This window comes from Erigeron canadensis, chromosome 4 (genome assembly GCF_010389155.1).
Source record: "Erigeron canadensis isolate Cc75 chromosome 4, C_canadensis_v1, whole genome shotgun sequence".
Taxonomy (NCBI): domain Eukaryota; kingdom Viridiplantae; phylum Streptophyta; class Magnoliopsida; order Asterales; family Asteraceae; genus Erigeron; species Erigeron canadensis.
In genome coordinates, this window is record NC_057764.1 from 29,572,624 (window position 1) to 29,597,439 (window position 24,816).

The window sequence follows — 24,816 nt, forward strand, 5'->3', positions numbered from 1 at the left end:
GAAGACGGTCGGTGGTTACGTTGCCGAATTTTTAAAAAAAAGGAAGACCGGTGTCTATGACATCGGCTTAGGCACGCCACATAAGATAAAACCGGAGTTGGAGACACCGGATCTGTCAAGAAAAAGCAAGACCGGTTTTTGTATTTTTATAAGTTTTTAAGCTTCATTTCGTACTTACACCACATGGCCGGAAAAAGGGGCATGTTTAGTTCAAGAAAATGTTTTCAAGTTTTCCATTTCTAGTTTTTTAGAAAATGAAAAAGTTTTTCATTTTTAAAAAAACCCTTGAAAATTTTGAAAACGCGTTCAAAATAAAAAATGGAGTTTTCATTTTTCCATTTTAAAAAACTAGAAAACATGTTCAAATTCACTTGTTTTCTAATTTTAGGTTTATAAAAGGTTTGGAAAATAGAAAAGTGAAAACAAAAATTGAAAAAAACAGTTTTCTAATTTTAGTGCAAAAGTTGGAAAGGGAAATTTTCATTTTATAGGAAAACTTTTTTAGAAAAATACAATTTGAACGGGTTTCTTGTTTTCCATGTTTTCTTGGAAAATGAAAATGGAACGCAGGGGAGTTTTTTTGAACTAAACGCACCCTTAATATCCGAACAATTTTTTCAAACTTAGGTGGACATCATAAATATAATATAAGGTTTTTTTCAATCATTCATTCAAATTCTAAAAAAATTATACTTTCATCATCCTGATATCATCTTTCTCTCCAAATTTTATCGAAAACACCCCTATCAATAAGGGTCTAAACAAGTCAAGCTCGATCACGCCTCGTTTTGCTCGGTATGAGTAATGTCCTAGCTTGGCTCAGGATTAATTTTTTAGGTTTGAGCTTGACTCCTATATAAAATAAATTTACTTTCAATCATTCTTAACTTGTATACCCCTTTTCTACAACAAATTCATTATGATTAAACATACTCGTATATCTTTTAGTAATACACTAATATACTAGTACTAGTTATAAATAAATAAGAAAAATAAAAATACCAATAGAGGAATAGAAGTAGAAGATTGTCATTACCTAACTCCTTTAAAACAGCTCAACTTGAGCTTTTAACGAGTCAAACTCGAGTAAATTTGACTAATTTACACCCCATCAACAATACTGTCATTCTCCCAAACTTCATCGTCATATCATTTCCGATTATGGATGGATTGTTGGTCTAAATAATCTAAAATTCGCCATTAAAAAATAATATAATAATTTAAAATTAAAATTCTTTCGATCTTCCCAACTTTTTAGAGATTCTTCCTAGCCACTTGGGCTCTCGCTGCTGCATCCTTTTTGCATTTGCTTCAAAGATTTATAGGTACTTTCTACACCTCCATATCTATATCTATTATTACTGATACTGTAATAATGAAAGTTAATTATTAATTTACTGTTACATGGTAAGTATAATGTAGATCCCCCTTTGTTTATTTACCCCCTTCATTTTCACCAATTACCACTTCTTAGTGCGTTGATTATAATCGCGAGAGGGTATTAAGTGGTTGGTATTTTATTATTATTATTATTTTTTAATCTATTTTAGTTAATTTAGTTATTGATATGCCCACATTAGTAGTTTCTACCGATACAAAAGTTTAAGAATTAGTCGTTCTATTTGTTAAGGCTTCGTTCTTTAATAATTTTTAGGGGTAAGTATCTTGTAATGTAACAAACTTTGAATGAATGTCTATGGTAGGAAATAACTAAAGTTGTGTGTATTGTATGTAAACAACTCGAAAATAATGTTTATTGTATGTAAGAAAATGTATTCAACCAATTAAAATCAGACAAGTGGCACCTCTATATGGTTGCCACGTATGTTTTCTTACATACAATAAACATTTTTTAAAGTTGTTTACATACAATACACAAAACTTTAGTTATTTCCTACTATAGACATTCGTCCAAAGTTTGTTACATTCCAGGATAATTATCCCTAATTTTTATTGTTGGTGTGCTTCTATATGGATTTTTGGTTTTTGCATCTTCTAGCATCATGTTGACTTTTTATTATAGAGATAGATCGTAGATGTTTGATAATGTATGTGTCTTTAGTCAAAATGCTACTTGTATGTATTCAGCTTAGAATTCTTCTATTATATGTTTCCAACGTTCACATTCTTTGAAGTTAACAAATAGTAACCTTTTACCCAAAAAATTTTCACATATTTTTTTGTATTCATGTGGTGGTGGTACATTTGCTTACATGACATCCATGTAAGTTTTCACATCAGGAAAAAATCAGATACATGCAATAGCAATATTCGAAAGTTGGATGCATAGGATAGCCAAATGTAAAGTTGGATACATACTATAAAATTCAGGTTATATCAATCACTTAAGCAATGAGGCTTTGCAAAGGATTTATGGGTTTTGTGATTTGAACATGTTAGACTTCAAGACAATTACTGTTGCACTGTTGGAAAGTTAAAATACATTGTTATCTAGTTCAAAAATCTTACAGTCGATCTTAATCAGGTCTTGTTGTCACCAAGTTCTGCTTCATTTTCCAGAGTGTGGTAACATGGAAGCTAAAGATTTAATGTCCGATAGAATCAGCAACCTTCCTCCTAGTATAATTCAAACAATGCTCACTCTTATGCCAATGCGGGATGCATTTAGGACAAGTATATTGTCTAAGAAGTGGAAGGATCACTGTGTAAACATGCCGAAACTCAAGTTTGATGATCAAGTGTTTCAGAGAGTTGCTTCTAAAAACTTAACCATTAAGTATAAACTCTTATACATTGTCTACCCAATCTTATTACTACACCAAGGTCCGATTCTCGACTTCTCCCTTTCTCTCGCCCGACTAAGTAGTTGTTGTGAGATTGACCAGATCATACGTCACCTATCAAATAAACCAACTGTGAAGAACTTTAATCTTTGCATTAAGGCAGGGGATGAGCATAAGCTACTGCCATCATTCTTCACTCTGCAGCAATTGAAGTACTTAAAACTCGAAAATTGTGTATTTCAACCTCCTTCAACCTTTGAGGGATTTAGTAAGCTGACCAGCTTATCCTTTTACAATGTCAGCATAACCTCGAAAGTTCTTCTATGTTTTATCCTCAACTGCCCACTTCTGAAGAGATTTACTTTGGTATAATGCAGCTAGAATTACTATCATAGAAAGGGTTGATTGTGTAAACAGGTAACCTACTTTGGTTAAATTTTTATTTCGGGAGACCAACCTTGTATGACCTGGCTAAGCCTTAAAACATGTTTAAAGGTAGTTTTGAATTTGAGAATCCCTTTTTCCTGTATCAATCAAAAAGTTTAACTTGGTCAGAGGTAGTAATGCATCATCCCCCAAAAAAAATTCTAAGTTGTAACACATTTTGACCATGAAATAAGATGTTTGGTTACCTGAAGTGTGAAATGTATCAAAGTTGGTTATCTTAAATCTTAATATGCAACCAATTACCTTTTAGAGCATGCCCCTGTGGAAATTTTATTTAGATATATTTTATCTGGTGCAGATTGGAGATGAAAATCATTTTGTGGGATGTTGGAATTCTGACTTTGTTGCGTTTTTTGAATGTTTGCCTTCTGTTGAGCATCTCCACATGAGTTCTCATCCCATTAAGGTGATAGAAATTAGTCAAATATTTTATTTTTATCTCACACAACTAAATAATACATGTCCAGCTATTCTTGCTAATATTTGTATTGGATTTTGGATAAAGTGTTTTGCTGCAGGTGTTATGCCACAGAAACTCTCAACCTCGCTAGTGCACCTTCATTATCTTCATATATCTGGATTGTGCTTTGCAAGAGAGATTGAGTTACGATCTGCTTTTATGTTGACTACATGCTCCCCGGTTATAGAAAGAATTAAAATGGAGGTAATATAGTATATAACTACATATACCATAACTGCATATGATTAACATGTAACATCTTGTAATTTAATGAAGTGTTTTTTGCATTTATTAGATGAGTTATAACCCAACGGAAGCTGTGTCACAAGCTGCTAAGAAATTTCTTGACCTGCAAGACTACTCATCTGTCACCTTTGAGCATCTCCATGAAATAGAGATAACAAACTGCACCAACATGAAGCCATTCCTGGATTTTATGAAGCTTATCTTGGCCAAGTCACCGATCCTCAGGTCAGTATTTATACATACTGACAGAAGGGTTGATATTAAAGAGGAAAATCAGATGCTAAAAGAATTGATACAATATCAACGTATCTACCAAAGCACAAATCGTATTTGCTTCTCCGTAGCTTTTGGTTTAACATATGATTGTGTTTGGACCGCTTTGACTCTGTTTTTGAAGTCCTTTTGGGTTGTTTATGAATTTAGAGATGATTTGTGATGACTGGATTGTAAAATGTTTGAAGTTTAATATGGTTTTAATCTTACTTTTGTGAACAGGCATGTTGTTTTGAAGCATGAAGGATTGTGTGTTGGGCTGATTGTGTTTTACCACAAATCCACAATTTGACTCTAATGGTCCAGTCTTGTTAAATTTTAGCTGTAAAAGCAATATTTCTATGTGTGATTGGTCTGTAATTTGGCGTCTCATGGAAGAAGCGTATACAGTATTTGTTAGTACCAATTAACCTAAGACCATTCGTAAGGGTTAAGTGAAAGAAAGGTGAAATGAGATGACATAGCAGGTGAAGGAGGATGAAACCTTTAAACCCATTCAGTTAAACACATCAGCGAAGCTTGAATTGGTGATACATATCAGTATATCACCGGCTTTTTGTTTCTGATTGTTTTGTACTCTTTGTACTTTCACTCATTATATTATATATTAATATGTTGTTGTAGTGGTTGGTGTACGTGTTTGACAGAAACAATAGGTTTTACTCGTATATATATTAGATATATTGTGTATTTATTTAAATTATTGAAGTGGGGTTTAAATGGTAGGTGAGGGGTTAAGATGAAAGGAAAAGGTGAAGGAGGTAAGAAGGTAATGCTAACGTGCCAATAAAAAGTGTAGGTAAAAAGGATAAACGGTTACAAATGGTCTAAAGGCCTAAAGGTAGCTTTTAAGAGCTTCTAATCAGTAAAGTGAAGAGAGTTTATTTGCTGAATGTTTGATGAAAAGTACTACCAAGTGTGACATGATCGAGGAGTACTTGGCAGTACTACTTAAGAATACTTCCAAAATATTTCCTTATTTCCTCCGCGGCTAAACCTTGTTACTATGAAGAGCTAGGACTTGAGTGATTAATGCTATATGAACTATACACATAAACATTTACTATCATAGTAGCATGGTACTCACGCGTTTCACGCGTTGCATCGGATATCATTAACAGGGTGCAAATAAAACAAATTAAAAAGGGATATTAAGAAAGAGTTGTGTCTGTGAATGACTACAAATAAAAAGGAGTTTTTTTTTTTTTTGGAGGATAGTTTAGACATTCCTCTCATGTAACTTTTAATATGAGGGTTATTCTTTTTATTATGTAGTATAGATATGCACACATGGAGGCTAGAGCTTGAGCTTTGTAGAAATTTTTTTGGAAGACTAGATTCGATGGGTGTCAATTGGCTCGTTAGTCTCTTTGCCTTGGAGACAATACCATTGGCAATTTGGCATGATTTCTTCACTTAATTAGCCTCTTCTTTTTTCTGGGTTCGGTTAGGCAACTAACGAAAAGTTGGGGTCCAAAGGTGATATGTACACACTACAAAACAAATGACAATTTGTGACTGTAACCTTTCCATATCAGTCATGAAAAGTTAGTTTCCTTCAATTTTTTTAAATCACTCCGTAAACAAAAAATCCTTTAATCTATAGAGTAAAAGACTAGTTTAATAAAGGGCTAATTAATTGGGAAGTATCTCAACTTGTCACAAAATTCTGTTTTAAGACTATACTTTTAAAATATCTATTATGAGGAACTAAACTGGGAGAAACTTCTATTTAGAGTCCACGATCAGGTAACCAGTAAATTTTATTTTTGAAATTCATTTTCTATTTATTTTTGGTTAAATGTATATTCCAAGTCATTTTATGTTATTGTATTATTTTCCATTTACTTTTAATTGGCTTTCAATCACAAATAGTTTGAAGGCAATAATCATGAGCTTGTATCTTCATCTGCATTTCGTAAGTTAAAAAACCAACTATAATCATTCAACTGAAAATCAACAATATTAAAAGAAACCAACTATAACCACCACAACAGCCACCTATTAGTTCTTCTCCATAAGCAGCTTCACAATCTTGTCTTCTCCAGAAATGGCGGTGCATATCCGGTCACTACCCGCACCACCAAGATCTGCTACCTATCATGTTACCCACCAACGACCACCATCTGCCAACCACCATATAAAACAATTTTTACTTATCAATAGATCTACCATGTCAAATAAAACTTGTGAAGGAGAAAGATGAAAGAAAAAAGGATCAAACAAATTGATCAAGTCCACCTATGATTTGATGGCTGGATGGCTGGATATTGGCCGGAAAAGAAGCCGCTGGGGTATGTGGGTATATGAATTTTATGAGAACTTAACACTTCGGTGACATGGGTTTGACTCAAAATTAGATCTTGTGAAATTGGGGGGACGCGGTGGTGACTTTCAGGTGGTTCGGCGACGATGGTGCGGTGGATGGATGCCCTTTGTTGTTTAGATGACGATGGAAATTATTTTTGTAGAGTTTTGCGGTGTATCTCGTTTTTCCGACGATGTGGGGCGGCGACCCGGCGGTGGGTGGCCGGAATCAGAAAAGGGGAGAGAGGTAGATGAATGGCTGGAAAGTGTGTTTTTTTATGCAAGTATATTATCTATGCTCATTATCTATATGTTATAAATTGTATTATACCTATTTATAATTATATAAATTAAATAAATAGAGGTCAAAGGGTAACACTTGTACACATAGGTGCCAAGTAAGGAATAACCTGTTACACATCATACCATAGCCGGTAAAGACCCTAAATAGAAGTTTCTCTCGGTTTGGTTTCCCACAATAGACATTTTAAAAGTTTGTTTCTAAAACAGGATTTTATGATAAGCTGAGGTACTTTCCAATGAATTAACCCTTTAATAAAATATACTCGTTTTATCTCCAGATCCCCATACAAACAAATCGTCATCAAAATGTGAATATAATCCCCAAATTCGTCATCGGAAAAACTCCATCACTGGAAAAAATCGTCAACGGATCTTCTCTCGATCTCATCTCTTCTTCTCAAATCTCAATCGTTATCTCTCGTAATCACCGGAATTTCAGTCCCCGGTGAAATTCGCGGCTCCATTAACGAATATACAGGTATATTACCTACCATGCAACTTGAGAGAATTAGATTTCTGGTTCTGAAGTAAATTGTAGATGAAATGGAGGATAGTTGCCCTAGGAAAAGGATGGTTTTTTGTCAATGCCATGACAAGATTTACATTATGAAGTGTTGCCTTGTGAACTTTTAAAGTCGTTCGGTTGGAAATGTACTCTGGTAGTTTTACAGTTCTCTAGAGTGATGACTATCATATTAAAACATCCTTATACACGTGATGACTAGTAAGTTGAATTTGGTGTGATGAATAAAACCCTTTTCATTTTTATATCCATGTTTTTGTACTAAATGACCTCTCTCATCATGAGAGTTTTTGTAGACAAAAAAGAATGGTGTTCGACCATCACGGGGGAAAGTGTATTATCTAACCCGTACATGTGTAAATGGAGATATCGTGAATGAGGGTTGTGGTAAGTATCTTAAAATTTTGAACTGTTAAAGTTGCAATATACTATGATTTTTTATTTTTTATTTTAGTATATCTTCTTAACTACGAGTAGTAGACAATGTCTAGGGTAAATTGAAAAGTCTAGGGAATGGGTCTACGGTCTACTAGTTCTACTGAAGGAGGGGATCTTAATTGGAAAAATGATGACTTGGCAAAGGTCAAAGGACCAGAGAAAGGAAGTCGTGTTCGATGCTTGGGAAAAGTTGTAATAGCAAAAGATAAAGGATCTTGTTTGTCACAAGATCCTCAAGTACCAGTATTGAAGGCTCGTATTAATGAGCTTGAAGACAAAATGAAAGAAATGGATGAATCGAAAGAAAGACAAGATGCTGAAATGAAAGAATTAAAAGATAGACAGGAAGTTATGATGCAGTTTATGGCTCTTATTAGAGACCAATTACCTAATTCAAATCTTGCTAACATTTTTGAAGGTCTAAACACATAGGTATATAATATATCAGTTCTGAAAGTAGTATCATATTTGAATGCATTTGATACTACTTTTTAACTCCAAATAATTTCCGGTTGCTAATGATTCATCTAGCGTGTATAATCATTCGTTTACAGAAAACCCAACATCTTCTCGTGCAAGTCATAACAGGTTAGTGTTATTTGTGTTCTATATATTTAATGTACCACATTTATTATGCATATTATAGAAAATTTATTCTTTGAATTGTATTATATGCAACAGTTCTTGAAGACGCAGTTTTCACCTATCTTAATAGTCAAGAAACTCGAATTCTTTATTCATTGTTCACAAACTACTTCTATACTAGAATATTAGATGTACAATTGAATAGATATGACTTAAATTTGTATTGTCTCTAATTGAAATTAGCAATTGAAACTACATTAGGGGCTGTTCATATTTCGGCATTGGTTGGGAAGTCTAGGAATGTTAGCAATATTGCTTCTATACTAGAATTTGATATGTACATCTGTATATTTCGGCATTGGTTGGGAAGTCTAGAAATGTTAGCAGGCTGTGTTTAGAGAAAGCACATCATTCAAAATGATGTATGAGTCTTAGTCTTTTTATGGCGAGTTCATAGATATAAGAACGAATTAGATTGCTATTATAAGCACATCATGTTTTCGAAACCAAGAGTGTACTGATATAGTTATGCCTTGGTTATTGTTGAGGCTGTTGCTAACGCAAGGCATTCATTTTGTAAATACGCTTCTAAACTAACTTGGCCCCTTTTTGGTTTGCACAGGTGTAAATGGCAATTCTGAATTAAAAATCAAGTTTCGAAAGCCAAAAGTAGAAGATGAGCAGAATTGAATACTTCAAGACTTCACCATCAAGCATGTATGTAGTTATCGAGTTATCTTGAATTAGTCATCCTGGAGCCTATTTGAGTTATATTGTGTTTCTTATTGAAGTTACTACTTTGGATTGATATTGTATTGTTTTCCCTTTGAATTAAAGTACAGTTAAAATTTTTATTATTTGTATTTTATGGTATTTGAGTAGTTTTTATTTTAAATAGATTCTATATTAAAGCAAATCCAATTGAACATAAAACATGTGACTTTTAGTGACTGTTATGTTAGTCATTAACAGATTTTCTTGCTTGCTCAGGTTCCCACTTACAATGACTGAAATATCAGTCATTAAAGGTTGCATACCTTTTGTCCACGATAACTAAAAAAGTTACCGTGAACAAATGAGGTGTGACAAAATAACTATGAAAATTCACACTAAAAAGTATGAACTTTTATTTATACACACTTTTTAGTGTGGAGAAATTTCTACACACTTTTAATTCAATATATTTCTACACACTAAAAAGCGTGACAAAATTTTTAATTTGTTCACACTCACCTAAAAGTATGAACAAATGCAATATTGTTTGTAAAAATCTGTAAAACATTTGGAATTGAATACTTATCTCTTTGAAAAACATGGACATGAAACACAAAATCGAAACTTCAATTAATTCTCCAATAGATTAAATATAAATTAAAATACATGACTATTTTAAAAACAAATTATATATGCATCTAGTTTATATATTAAATAAATAATGTTGGTCTCAATTTAGAAGTAAAGTTGGATCAATTCTCAACCTATAAAGTTGGATCAAACATTTTTATCCTTAATAGCAAGAACTTATCTATTGTTTGACTTATGATCGACATTAATGACTTTTTGTTTGTATAAATAAAATGATTATAAACTTTAAGCATTTTCATAATCTTAGTTTGGCCTTGGGGATTGGTAGTCATTTGTCTTCACCATCATAATATGTAGTTATGTACACGTGAATAAAGTGTTTTATTTTATTAAAAGAATAATGATAAATCAACCTAAATGGTGTGTTCAAAAATATGCCTAATAGATAGATAATGACATGTGAAAAAATCATGAGACAAGATTAGGAAGAAAATTAGTGCAATCCACGTGTCAGATCAAAGTTTTAGATTAAATTTTACTCTTATGAGTTAGGTTGATTAATCATTTTCATTTTAATTTTGTAGGAAATCATAAATACATTTGAAAAATAGCTTAAGGAATTTTTTAATGTACGGCTTTTATTTTCCTTGTTATAATATTAAACCGTTGAATGAGTGACGTGTGTAAATAGAACCTTCCAAAAAGAACAAACATGCGCGTATTTAATGACAAATTTCAAAGTCAAACAAAGTCTTCAGTCAAACCTTCTGGTCTGTATGAAAAGTCAACAAACTTACAATTTTGCCTAATGTTCTCATTATCTTCTTCTTCTTATTCTATTAATAACACCCATACATATATAGCCTTCATATTTAGCTTCCTATTTGTACATAGTTGATTATTTCTCAATAAATATCGTATACATTCTCATTTTCTTGAATAATTCTTTCTGGGTTTTACTTAAATTACATATTTAATATCTGGGTTTAAAACTCCATCAAATAAAGCACAAATCTTTAGTTTTTTTTTTATTTTAGTGTTTCTTGATCTGGGCATTCATTAAAATAATATATTTGTTCAGTGTAATAATAATTTTTTAAAAGAAAAAATGGGAAAAGAAAGGAGAAAAAAGATGCACCTTAGCAAAATGTATTCAATAAGAAGAAATGGATTTGAAGAAGATCATTCACAAATTGGTGGGCCAGGGTTTTCAAGAGTAGTTTATAGCAATGAAAATAGTGAAATAGTGCAAAATTATGCTGATAATTATGTTAGGTTAACTAAGTATACATTAGTTACATTTTTACCAAAATCATTGTTTGAGCAGTTTAGAAGAGTGGCTAATTTTTATTTTTTAGTTACTGGGATATTGGCTTTTACACCATTATCTCCTTATTCTCCTGTTAGTGCTATTCTACCTCTTATTATTGTCATTGGTGCTACTATGGTCAAAGAAGGGATTGAAGATTGGCAAAGACAACAACAAGTATGTTTTTTAGTCTAAAGTTTTTGTTTGGAATTTATATTTTAAGTTTGATTTTTAGATACTTGATAATAAATTTCATGATGCATGGTTTAGCGGTTGGTAGTATTTGAATATCTAGTTGGTGTCTTTGGCTTATCGGTATTTGGTCTGACTCATCAGCCAAAAGGTCGTTGTGCTGTTGTTCGATGATGGACAAATCTTAAAAATATCTGCCCCCCCAAAAATTTTTAACCATAGGATGAATTGTTGAAGATTTTGCCTTTTACAACACCTTGATAACTTTTTGTGTAGGTTAGAGACGGAGTATTTGATACAGGTGTTAAAAAGTTAGTTTAGTATAACTTTGTTAATTACAAATGTTCGTTGGATTTGATATACATAGTATATAGGTTATATATGAAGTTTGATTCCTGTTTTCTTGAAATTTCTAAAAAGATAGTGGTAAACATGAAAAGTTTCAACTTTTGTATTTAGAAAATTAGTTAATTTCTAAATTTTAACCCTTTCTTCAGGATCATGAGGTCAATAACCGAAAGGTGAATGTACATAGAGGTGGAGGAGTTTTCGAAACTAGTGAGTGGAAAAATCTAAGAGTGGGTAACATAGTGAGGGTAGAAAAGGATGAATTCTTCCCTGCAGATCTTCTCTTGCTTTCATCTAGCTATGATGATGCAATATGTTATGTTGAAACGATGAACTTAGACGGTGAAACAAATTTGAAGTTAAAACAATCATTAGATGTAACTTCTTCAATTAACGAAGATTCAAAATTCAAGAACTTTAAAGCTACAATTAGATGTGAAGATCCAAACGCTAGTTTGTATACGTTTGTTGGAACAATGCAGTTTCAAGAACAACGGTATGCGCTTTCTCCTCAACAGCTTCTTTTAAGAGACTCCAAGCTTCGAAACACTGATCACATCTATGGTACTGTTATTTTTACGGGTCATGACACAAAAGTCATTCAGAACTCAACCGACCCGCCTTCAAAAAGAAGTAGAATCGAAAGAAGAATGGATCATATCATCTATTTCTTGTTCTTTGTGTTGTTTCTAATGGCATTGTTTGGATCAGTATATTTTGGGATTGTGACAAGAGATGATTTAGATGGGAATAGAATGAAGAGATGGTATCTAAGACCCAACCAATCCGATATATTCTTTGATCCTGAACGAGCTCCAATGGCGGCTATATATCACTTCTTAACAGCGGTAATGCTTTATAGCTACTTGATTCCCATTTCTCTGTATGTATCAATAGAAGTCGTGAAAGTGTTGCAGACGATTTTTATAAACAATGATGTTGATATGTATGACGAGGAATCAGACAAGCCAGCACATGCCCGTACCTCAAATTTGAATGAAGAACTTGGTCAAGTTAATACCATTCTGTCAGACAAAACTGGAACTTTGACTTGTAACTCAATGGAGTTTATTAAGTGCTCAGTGGCGGGGACTGCATATGGGCGCCGTGTTACAGAAGTTGAGAGAGCCATGGCCAAACGGAAGAATGGTCAGGATCATTTAGATGAAAATGGTCATGAAGCATATTCTCATTTATCTGTTAAAGGATATAACTTTGAAGATGAAAGGATCTCAAATGGGCATTGGGTTAGGGAGCCACATTCAGATGTGATTCAAAAGTTTTTTCGGTTATTGGCGATCTGTCATACTGCCATACCTGATGTTGACGAGGAGACTGGGAAGGTGACATATGAAGCTGAATCACCCGATGAGGCAGCTTTTGTTATTGCAGCCAAAGAACTTGGTTTTGAATTTTATAAGAGAACACAAAATAGTGTCTCTTTTGTGGAGTTTGATCCTAAATCTAAGAAGAATGTTGAAAGGTATGATCTCTTTTTCATTTGTTTTCTTGAGTGACACTAAGTACTAAATCTAGAAAGCACTTATATCTTTTTGTTATTTATTTTTTCAGGTCATATGAACTTCTGAATATTCTAGAGTTCAATAGTACACGAAAGAGAATGTCTGTTATAGTGAGGGACGATGAAGGGAAGCTACTTTTACTTTGTAAAGGTGCCGACAGGTTAGCAAACTTAACGTTTTATTGAACACTGATTTAATCATATTAAGTGTCTAGATGTGCTTTTATGTTTCAAGATGTTATAATATAATAATCACTTGAGTGTTGTCAAGTTCTTCAATTATCAGAACCAAAATCCGTTTATCAAAAACAGAGCGATGTTAAGTTTTGTACCCTTTTTTTTGTTGTTATTGGTTATTTCAGTGTTATGTTTGAACGTCTTTCCAAACGAGGGCGCCAATTTGAAGAGAACACGAGAGACCATGTGCATGACTATGCTGATGCAGGGTTAAGGACTTTGATACTTGCGTATCGTGAATTAAATGACCAAGAATATGGAGAATTCAATGATAAATTTACAGAAGCCAAGAACTCAGTAAGTGCAGAACGAGATGATATGATAAGCGAAGTGACAGATGAAATCGAGAAAGATTTGATACTTCTTGGTGCAACTGCTGTTGAGGATAAACTTCAGAAAGGGGTGAGTTTTTCATGTGCTTTGGTAACGGGTCAAAACAGGTGTCTTTAAAAGTAGCTAATGTGTTAAATATGATTAGAAAACTATGCTTTTACAACAGTGCTCTAAAGTATAAAAAGATTTTGTAGGTTCTTAACAGTACACTTTGGGCTACTTTTGATCTGTTTCCTTTCGAGTTAGTTTTTTTCTTTAGTTTGGCCCGTTTGAGATAATAAATAACCCCGAATCAATCTAATCAATATAAATGATTCAAAACTGCTTCCTCTTCCTATGCTTGTACTCATAGCATTGTTACTGTTCTTTTGCAGGTCCCGGAGACAATTGACAAACTTGCTCAAGCCGGAATCAAGATATGGGTTCTAACTGGTGATAAAATGGAAACAGCCATAAATATAGGGTAAAACTTTATTACCCTTGATCATATCTCATTTGCTGACTTTATAAACTCTAACTTCATTATTTCCAAATATAAATTGATGCTGATATATGTTTTGTTCATCTACCAAATGCTTGTACTTCAAGAAATAAACGATAACTTGTTTTGATATTTAAAAGTCAATCTTGAACTTTTTTGCAGTTTTGCATGCAGTCTGCTTAGACAAGGAATGAAACAAATTGTAATAACGTTGGAATCACCAGAAATCATAGCAGCAGAAAAAGCTGGAGACAAAAGTGCCACTGCTATGGTTTCTAAACAAAGTGTCCAGAAGCAAATATCAGCAGGGAAGGCTCAAGTTGATGCTTCCATGTCTGATGCATATGCTTTGATCATTGACGGGAAATCTCTTGTGTACGCTTTGAATGAGGACACAAAAAAGGCCTTTTTAGAACTTGCAGTTGGTTGTGCTTCAGTTATTTGTTGTCGTTCATCACCAAAACAGAAGGCACTGGTTAGTCTTTTGAACAATTCAATCTTTCTAGACTGTTTTAAGTCTTGAGAACATAAAAATGATTTGTAACAAGCTAAATGAAGAAAACAAACTAAATGAAAACATAAATGGATCGCAGGTCACGAGACTTGTTAAAGAGGGAACTGGAAAGACTACACTAGCGATAGGTGATGGAGCAAACGATGTGGGAATGCTTCAAGAAGCTGACATCGGTATTGGAATCAGTGGTGTTGAGGGAATGCAGGTACTTAACCACTTCAAATGATTTTATGATACCTTTTTGAAGAAAATAGAATATAAAAATATGCTAGTATAATTTCTAATAAATTTCTTTTGTGGAAATAGGCGGTTATGTCTAGTGATATAGCAATTGCTCAGTTTCGGTTTTTGGAACGCTTACTATTAGTCCACGGACATTGGTCTTACCGGAGAATTTCTTCAATGGTAAGAGCTTATTCTTTAAAGACAGTTTAAACTTTAAAGTTTCCTCCCAAATTAACTGCATAGTTGATTGACATTCGTACACTGTTTTTGCAGATATCATACTTTTTCTATAAAAACATAGTATTTGGAACCACAGTTTTCTTATACGAAGCTTATGCATCATTCTCCGGACAACCTGCCTATAACGATTGGTTTTTGTCTCTTTACAACGTTTTCTTCACATCACTTCCCGTCATTGCATTAGGAGTCTTTGACCAAGATGTATCTGCTAGATTTTGTCTCAAGGTATTGAAAACTTACACACAAGTCATTTTTGTACAGGTGGCTTTTTGACCAATTCACTTATAAATGGTTCAATCCATGTACCCATTTTGACCCATTAGTCAACCACTCATTTTGCCACCTCTAAGTTGATATTTCCAAGCATGCAAATCAATTACGATTGTCCGTATTTCAAGTTCTAATTTTCTTTTTCCTGTGGCAGTTTCCTTTGCTATACCAAGAAGGTGTACAAAACACGCTCTTTAGATGGCGCAGAATATTCAGCTGGATGCTGAACGGGCTATTCAGTGGCATAATAATCTTTTTCTTATGCATCAAAGCCATAAACCCCGAGTCTTATGACAAGAATGGAAAGACTGCCGGGTTGGAAATCGTGGGGGCCACATTGTACACATGTGTCGTATGGGTTGTTAACTGCCAAATGGCACTAGCCGTTAGTTATTTCACCTTAATACAACATATCTTCATCTGGGGAGGTATACTGGTATGGTACCTCTTCCTCATAGTATATGGTGCACTCCCACCTTCCATTTCGACGACAGCATATAAAGTCTTTGTAGAAACACTCGCGCCTGCACCCACTTACTGGCTCGTGACCCTTTTTGTGGTGACTGCTTCTTTGACTCCTTATTTTTGTTTCAAGGCAATACAAATGAGGTTCTTTCCCGGATACCATGGGATGGTTCAATGGCTAAGACATGACGGTCAGACCAATGATCCCGAGTATTGTAGCATGGTGAGACAACGGTCTATAAGGGCAACGACCGTGGGGCTCACGGCTCGTTCAGTAGCAAGGGATAATAACTTGTATAATTTGGACCGGCATCTTGAGAGATGAATTGGGGTATATATCATAGTGGTTTTAGACTATTTGTTTGTACAAAATTTGTTTGTAGATTATTTTGTTCATTATTTGTTGTTGCATAAAATGGGTCTTAGGGGAATTTTGTTGTAAATTATGGAATGTTTTGTACAGAAAAAGGAGAACAAATATAGAGATATATGAGACTTTTGAGTCCAGAAACATTATATACAAAAAATGATTTTTGTTTGACGAGAGTTTTGAGACTTGTGAAAGAAAGAAAGAAATATTTTGATGGAGAGAAAGGTGGTATACAGACTGCCTGCTGAATGATTTAGCTCGATTTTTTAGCTGAAACTATTCAGAATCATTTGGCATTCTCCAATCTCCATACAGCTCAGAGGCCATTTAATTTTCCAAACAAACATACCAACAATGACCCTTTTAGCATCTAGCATAATTATGATGGGGTGTTAGCCCATTTGGAAAACAAGTAATGACAAAAGATTTCATATACCAACGTAAACTCTGAAAGGATTATCAAAGCTTAAAGTCATTGAGATTTTTGTGGTATTGTAACACCCCAAAGTTTTTAAGGTAAAGAAATTAACCCCTTTTTATAGTTTTGACATTAAATTAATTTCCTAGTATTTCATTTTTCAATATGGGAATAATTTAGTTGGAACTTTAGCGGATAGTGGGTATTTTCACACCAAAATTGGAGATGGGTCGTGGCATCTTCTTAGATTGCCAGCCACACCATTCCCTCCATACTCACCATTCCACTATCATTTCTTCAAGCTCTCCAACCTTCTTCTTCTTGTTTCTATCAAATCAAATTGTAATTCCTTCTAATTCAAGGATAATAATAATAATAATAATAATAATAATAATAATAATAATAATAATAATAATAATAATAATAATAATAATAATAATAATAATAATAATAATAATCATCTTTAATCATTAAAAATTGAAAAATAAGGGTTTGTGAGGTGTGGTGGTGGCTGAATTTTAGTAAGAAGAAAAGGGGAAGAAATTGTGATTTGGAAACCCTAATCTTTTATCTTCCATTTTAGAGGTATTGATTTCTTTAACCTAGTTTTTATCTTTTCTATTGAAATTAGGGTTCTTGGAGTACCAAAAATTGGGGATTTTGCTAGAAAGTGATTTATGTATAGTTTTTCCCCAAATTCTTATTCATTCTAGTTTGTTATTGAGTTGCTTAATGTAATTAACTAAGAATATATGTGTTGAGATGAAAATATTGATCTTAAGAAAGTGATGATTTTTACTAGTTAAATTATTGGAAGATAAAAGTGATTATGTTGATGTTGGATTGAATTCAATAAACAATTTTGTGAAAGAAAAGCAACTCAATGACAAAGTAAGATGATTATAGGTTAAGAATGCTAGTGAAATGTTAGAATGACTAAGTTGAATTAGTCAAGATTGTGAATATTAGCTTATATGCATATTATGATGTGATGATAGGTTGAAAACTTGTATTTGTGCATTGACATATTATCGAGTGTTTGTTCGAAGTTGCGGAGAAGGTGAGTATATTTGCATACCTTTATGTTTATGTTGGGTCAATTGACCACCATGTTGAAGTTTGATTGTCCATGTGTGGAAAGACCACCATGTTGAAGTTTGATTGTCCATGTGTGGAAAGACAACCATGTTGAAGTTATTTGTCCATGTGTGGAAAGACCACCATGTTGAAGTTGTTAGTCCATGTGTGGTAATTGATTGGCTTGTATGGATCCATATATGTGTTGTTAGTGTGCAAGGTGAATATGTAAATGTGACATGACGATGCCATAGGTTACATGTGAAAGTCCTTGTACTTTGCCCTCCTTCGTATCCATAGATGTATGCAAGTATATTCACTAAGCGTTCGCTTATGTTTTAGTTGTTTCCTTTTTATAGGCGGTTCCGGAAGAAGGAACTAAGGATTTGTTGATTTGAAGTTGAAGTTGCTTTTGGAAGACTTGGAGGTATTGCCATTCATGGAAGAATGGTATTTTGTGTAGACACTTAGATATCCCACCTCATTATGGCTCTTGACACTTTTTAATGTTTTGCTAATCTTGTTTTTGATAAATTTTTGGAATTATGGTCATGTTGGGTCTTATGGTTTCAAGAGTAAGTATGGTCGTTTTGTTTAAATTGTCAACTTGGGTAGACGACCCATTTGGTTGTGTTTATGGATGTTGTTTCAAATAAATATCATAACTATGCTTGTAAATTGGTCAAATCCTTGTTTGAGCTCAAAAATGTTGTAATATGAGGTTTGGTTTTGAGTTGGAAAAGGTCGCAAATTGAGTTAATAGTCAAATTTGATGTTTGGTGTATGCAGTAAGAGTACAGACGCAGACACGGCTGTCCGTGCTCAGCGTCTGCAGTATTTCCTTTTTGCTGTTCAGTTTCTGAGAGCACGGACGCAAAGCACGGTCGACCGTGCTTGCGGCCGCAGTTTCTCTGTCCTCGAGCAAAATTTTTCCGAGCTTCATCCGATGTTTTCAAGGTCTGAAACTTATAGAAAATGTTTATTATAACATATTAAGGTGTTCTAATTTGTTAGATTTTGAATTTGAACATTTTGAGTTTTTCACCTTATTTTGTCTAAAATTTTTCTAAGTATGGATTTGAAAAATAAAAAATAAAAATGGTCGAGTTGAGTTGAGTTCTTTCAGGTATATAGGAATAAAACGAAAAATAAAGCTTAAAGTCATATACCGGGTAGGATGTCATCGCGGTAGCTAGTTCACAGGGAAACCCCCGGATAGATCGTCAAACGGCACGACATCTACGATAGTAAATGCCATTTGGGATAAAACATGCGCCCCTTTGGATTCGAACCCTTGTTGCCCAAAAAACAAGCATTGAAAGTCTGAAATGCCAATGGACTATCAACTCATTGGCTTCTATCGTTCTATTTTCACCCAATCAAGTTATGTAAATAAAGTTACATTAAAAAAAAAAAAAAGTCATAATTGAACGGGTTATGATGACTATACTTTTGAAGTAATCGAAAATCTATTAGCCCTCAATTAAGATAATGTGATTAATTTATTTTTAAAAAAAATATATTATACTTACAACAAAATTTTACTAATAATATTTTCGAACACTGTGGAATCAATAAAAACCAATAGAGTTATTTTGGTTTTTTCTTTCGTTTATTTTCTTCCACATGTATGTAAATATTTTATTTTTCTCAACAATCAACTCTACTAGAGAAATATCCACACAATACAGGATCGATGACGGAGAAATTGATTCTAACTGTTCTTATAAAAAATTAATTATGGCATGAATTAGCTATTATGAATTTAAGATTTGTGTATAAAATATATCTTGGGCCCAACTTTTAGATAGTCTAAAGCATGTGGGCTTATGAACATGAGGAGAATATTTGTGACAACGCATTAGAACGTATTTTGATGACTTTGAATAACCCAACATAAATGCACGTGCAAGTTATTTTTTTTTTATAGCTGTGTTATATAGAACTAAAAGGAAGCCTTTCATCCTAGGTAGACTAGATCCGGCACAAGTTTTACTTCTATCTAATATCGTGTTTTCGGACAAATTAATAGAAAGTTTTTTCTCTAATAAAGTATTCAGTGAGAGAGTTTTATAGTGAACCCTATTAAAACAGCATAGTTTAGACCTTTTGTTATGATATTTGGTCCGTACCTATAAAAGTTTAAAAAATGGATAGACTTTGAACTTTTGTTCGTTTATTTAAACCTTTTGATCTATACTATATTATAAAGCAGATTCTTTCCAGATTTTCAACATTGAGTTAAAATTTTCAATATTGATTTTAAGTACATCCCCAAAATACCCCTCTCATCTATTCTATATTTATTTAAAATAACCATAATACCCTTTCTCTCTTCTCAAATCTCAACCAATCATCTTTTTTCTCTCTCCTCCATAAATCATTTATTCTTTCAATTCATTCAAAATCTTTTATCTCAAAAATCATACGTCGATAAATTATAAAATTGTATGGGTGTTCTTAAAATTCCATGCTCTTTCATTAGAGATGTCATTCGATATACTTTTGACGAATTTTAAAATCCGAGGGCGGAGGCGGTAGGCATTTGACTATCACACTCTCTGACCTAGCTATCACCCCACCATCTCACCGCCGCAACGCGCGGATACTTACTCTCGTAGTATTCAAACGATGCCTTCTAGCTAGCTACTGAGTATTGTTATTATTTATATATGTTTAGAACTTTGTAAACGTTATCTTACTTTTTGGTGCATGTTTATATTATATTATATTTTCTATTATTTATAAATATAAATGGGTTTAAAACACAAAAGAAGTGCACCCCCTTATAAGGAGGGTAACAACTCCTTCTCCAACCGATATGAGATGACTATGGGTTAGGAGAAGGTAAAACTCAACAGTCCCAACATTAATAAATCGTGATTGGTTTAAGCCCGCCCGACCGCCCGGTAGTTCTTATTGTGTGTTTTTAGGGGTAATTAATCAGGTCCATTTTATCATTTTAGTGGTGATCGGTGTACGTAAAATATATAAATTTGTAATTCAAATTGAATACCTAGCTCTCATGCCATGATTTTAGTCTAAAGAATCTACCTACATGATTTTGGACCAACAACAGGTCAACCCTAAGTCCCTAACCACCAAAGCTACTTGCCAAGTCTGGTCCCTTTAGACCATTCTAATCGAGACTCGAGAGCCTTACAACTTCTTGCTTACTTAATTGAAAGTTATACCCATCTGAATGGGAAGTTTACAAATACCTCACGTATGTATCATGAGAAGAAATGCATAATGGCTGTAGGTTTGACTTGACTTTTTTTTTTATTCAACATTGTTTCAGAACAAGAAAAAAGAGTTTGTTGTATTTAATATAAATGCACAATGGTTATAAGTGTTTATTGATAATTATACATTATTTTTTAGTAAGCATATAATTTCATACTTTGAGTTATCTATTTTTTAAAAGTACATCTCATTCACAGTATCAACAATTCACCATACTCTTACTCCGCAATTACTTTATCTTTTTATTAGTATCATGTTGTATGTATTTTTGTATCTAACGCACAATTTAACATCACAAATTAAAAGTATGAAAAATGTCAGGAAACAAAACAAGACTTTTATGGAGGAAAGTGCAGTGAAGCTGGTCTATATTGGATTTATGTCCAAAGAAATTGGTCAATAATGTCAGGTTCTATAACAACATTTTAGTAACTTAACATATGAACCAAAGATTATAGGTAAAGTATGATCATTCATGTTTTTACTTCCGAATACTTGTAACAGCTTGTAGGTAATATCTCATTATCTAGAGTACGTACAAGTATTCACCATTATACGGTGAGATTTTCTTAATGTCGTATGTTGACTGAATGTTCGGAAAAAAAAAAAAAAAAAAAAAAACCAAGTAAATGAATGGGGTTTGCCGGTTTTGTTGATGACAACGACTGTAAGTATAAATTATTTGGGTGTATTAAAATTTGTATTTTGTTATGTAAAAATTAAGGGGTGAGCTTTTACGCATAAACTATTAGATTTTATATGCATGTATAGTAATCTTTAGGATTGTTGTAAGCATTTTCTATTTTAATTTTGATACATTCCCAAAATTTTCACTGAACATCTCTAAAATTATTTACTAAGTTTAACTACGAGGTCGTTTTCTGAGAACTGAAAGATGATGCATTAATGTAATCATCATAATCATATATAATTCTTTATATATATATATATATATACACATTATTTTCTCTATATATCAACCATTGAGCATGAATTTAGAACACGTTAAAATATATATTTTGTTACAATAGACATAACCTTTTTTTTTAAAGGTGCATGTGAATTTTCTACCAACATGTAGTTCCTACCGGAAAAACCATTATTATAGAAAACATCGCTAAAATTAACTATAATTTGACACGTCAAACACTTTTCTTAATGTCAAATTGTATGAGCATTTATATAATATTAAAAATAAGCGCCCCTTACATCCTCCTTTTTGTCAACAAAGAAACACTATCTTAGCAATATCTAAATATATCCATTTGTGGAACAACCCTTCCATACGACTATATATCTATATATATATAGTCTTATGTAAAATATCATTTGTATACAACTGAATAACTTACAACTACTTGCACTTCACCTCAAATATGAGAATTATCTCTAAATCAAGCATGTTAAGTTGTATTGTATCATTGGTAACTCATATAAGATGGGCATTGAATTTCTTGATTCATATTTTGTTTTTTCAACAAAGGGTACATTTTCAAATAGACGGAAATCAACCCGAACTACATGTGTTTCCTAAATATAGGAAATCATCGGTAGAGACTGCAGACGATTGCGCGGTATGCTTGTCCAAGATAGAAGAAGATGATGAGATAAGTGTGCTAAGATGTGATCATCTTTTTCACAAAGGTTGCTTAGACCGTTGTGTCGAATATAGACACACTACTTGTCCTTTGTGTCGCGATTTTCTAGCCGGGCCACGGATGGTTTGTGAGCTTGGTCGAGAATTACTGTGTTTTAACATTTTTGACTCGAATAGTAGTTCTAGAGGTGATGATTTTGACCGATTGTGGATTCGATAATAAAGCATGTACGTACGTGTGTATATATACGCACATCATGATTTTAATTTAATTAAGAGATCCTTTTTTGGATTATTGTTAATTCTCTAATACTTGTGTCACAATGTCACTAGATTCATGTGTATGTGTTCGTTTTGTTACATTGCATGCATGAACATATATAATCACACTATAGAATAATACTAGCTACTAGTACTAAAGTACGTAATAACTTTCCAATAAATTTTCAAACCCTGTTAGTCAAAAAGACAAAAACTAAAGTATTACCGTAATTAAACTAATGAAAGATAATCAAGAAAGGAAAATACAAATACACCATTGATTTCACTAGTAATTTTGAAAATATATATATTAATTTCTGTAATACTCACATATATGAGAAGAAGAATAACAAAGAAGCCAAGAAGGTCCATCTCAATAGCCAAGATGACGGTTGATCAATGGCCATAGTGAGTTGTCTGATTAATTTGTAGCGATTGGTATAAACTGAAACCCGGTTTTGGATTTCTTTTGACTATATATGGTTATGATGCATTAAGTAACACTAAACTTGTTACCTAACAGAACCGTTAATATATATTGTTAAGATTTTAAATGAGACATATCCACCCTTTTAGTGATATTGAATAATGGATTTGGAATCTATGTTTTAAAAAATCATGATGTTACAAAAAACAAATTATATATATATATTTTACCTCAAAAAGTATTAAAGATAAAAGAAAAACGTGTTCCAAAACCTCATCTACTTGTTGAAGTTACCTATTGCAACCGTCAAAATTGAAAGATGTTTTTTTTGCTAGCTCATTAAAAAAGATTTCTGCAGTCTATTAGCTATATATGAATCTTTGAATGGGACTAGACTTTGTACTATAGAGAAAGAAGTGTTTGAAAATCAGAAAATGCTACAAATGAAGATAGATATATACATAGTTGTTACTATCGTACGATAAACGATACGTCTCTTACGAGTCGTATCAAAACTCAAAGAAAAAGTAACGTCTCGGTTAGTGTCTCAAAGCTGATTTTGATTTGGTTCAATGCGATACGATACGTATCGGTTTGATACGATACAATTCAAATAAAAACATAATATTAATCTTTTCATAAAAACTCTTTAATTAAGTGAATTTTAGATGTATACACTATCATTTCGTTGCTATGAAAGATCGCAAAGGAAACAGGAAATTCATGGGCTCAAATCCTACCTATGATGATATAACAAAAACTCAAGTTAAAGGTTCAATATTGAATTAGAGAATTTTCTCTAATCTGTGGTTATTTGTTAGATATGAAAAACGAAAATAATCGGGGTGACTATCCCAATTTGCCGTCTAAGAAGTAAAAAGAGAGACAAGTATTTTCCTATTAATTTTGCCAATATTTTTTAATTAAATCATACCTGTCCTTTTTATAATTATACTACCACTATTTATATACAATTCTTTAATATTGTACAGTAATTTTAACTATGAAGTGGCCAGTACAATGACATTGTACATGGGGTTAAAATAATGAGAGATAATTCTCCCAAGTAATCCTAACATCATGACTATTATGTTAGAGTAATCTTAATGTTTAGATTAAAATCAAAGGTTAAAATTCAAATATGATCTTTTAATTTTTGCTTTTAATTTTTATTTAAGGTTTAAGATTTTCCCAATTTAACTCAAGTTGGAGAATTAAATACTTGAGAGAATCCCTTCAAAAAAATAATACTTAATTATAATATAGTCAAGGTAACAACGAATATCGTTGATGGCTTTAATTGGAATTTAGTTTAGAAAAATCAGTAACAGTGTAAACATGCATATGTTAATTAGCTATGAACTGGCCGGTATAATGACATTGTACTTGAGGTTAAAATAATACTTATAATATGATGATGGCTATGGAATTTATTTTAGAAAAATCAGTAACAGTGCGCCGTTGTAGACTTTGCGCTAATTGGTCACCACAATTTCTTTATTTTAAGTTTTTAACATGATTACAGAAGTGTGCGCGCATGCATGCGCAGTGTATAATACGTGCACACAAACTTTCTTTCATTTTTACTTTGGCATCGAAGTTAATTAACAGATTATATATTACGTAACTAGGTCTAAAAATTAAAATGACATT

At 32.8% G+C, this 24,816-nt stretch overlaps 1 protein-coding gene, 2 long non-coding RNA genes and 1 pseudogene across 7 annotated transcripts; all 4 read left to right on the top strand.

Annotated features, from left to right (window-relative positions):
• Nucleotides 1–1,141: 1,141 nt before the first annotated feature.
• Nucleotides 1,142–4,389, top strand: LOC122596574 (annotated as a pseudogene).
• Nucleotides 4,390–7,075: 2,686 nt separating this feature from the next.
• Nucleotides 7,076–9,199, top strand: LOC122597816. 5 transcript variants are annotated; one of them, XR_006323467.1, is made up of 4 exons: nt 7,076–7,504; nt 7,600–7,690; nt 7,781–8,329; nt 8,949–9,199. It is a non-coding gene; the product is annotated as an uncharacterized LOC122597816 (long non-coding RNA). The 5 variants fall into 5 exon arrangements; XR_006323465.1 differs by having other exon boundaries at nt 7,784–8,329; XR_006323466.1 differs by having other exon boundaries at nt 7,591–8,329.
• A 1,507-nt stretch (nt 9,200–10,706) lies between these two features.
• On the top strand, nt 10,707–16,308 carry LOC122598318 (putative phospholipid-transporting ATPase 9). The gene is made up of 10 exons (XM_043770911.1): nt 10,707–11,117; nt 11,630–12,963; nt 13,053–13,163; nt 13,365–13,641; nt 13,947–14,035; nt 14,216–14,528; nt 14,647–14,772; nt 14,874–14,972; nt 15,066–15,257; nt 15,457–16,308. Exons 1-10 carry the CDS (start codon nt 10,740–10,742, stop codon nt 16,090–16,092), a joined length of 3,555 nt encoding a protein of 1,184 aa, XP_043626846.1. The 5' UTR covers nt 10,707–10,739; the 3' UTR covers nt 16,093–16,308.
• Nucleotides 16,309–17,021: 713 nt separating this feature from the next.
• On the top strand, nt 17,022–18,126 carry LOC122594904. The gene is made up of 3 exons (XR_006323145.1): nt 17,022–17,140; nt 17,554–17,615; nt 17,992–18,126. It is a non-coding gene; the product is annotated as an uncharacterized LOC122594904 (long non-coding RNA).
• The last annotated feature ends 6,690 nt before the right edge of the window (nt 18,127–24,816 follow it).

What these genes read in the sequence shown, in the direction of transcription:
- LOC122598318 (XM_043770911.1), top strand. Translation starts at nt 10,740, where the DNA reads ATGGGAAAAGAAAGGAGAAAAAAGATGCACCTTAGCAAAATGTATTCA. An exon ending in AGGATAAACTTCAGAAAGGG is followed by an intron (nt 13,642 to 13,946) that starts GTGAGTTTTTCA and finishes GTTCTTTTGCAG; the next exon opens with GTCCCGGAGACAATTGACAA. An exon ending in CACCAAAACAGAAGGCACTG is followed by an intron (nt 14,529 to 14,646) that starts GTTAGTCTTTTG and finishes AATGGATCGCAG; the next exon opens with GTCACGAGACTTGTTAAAGA.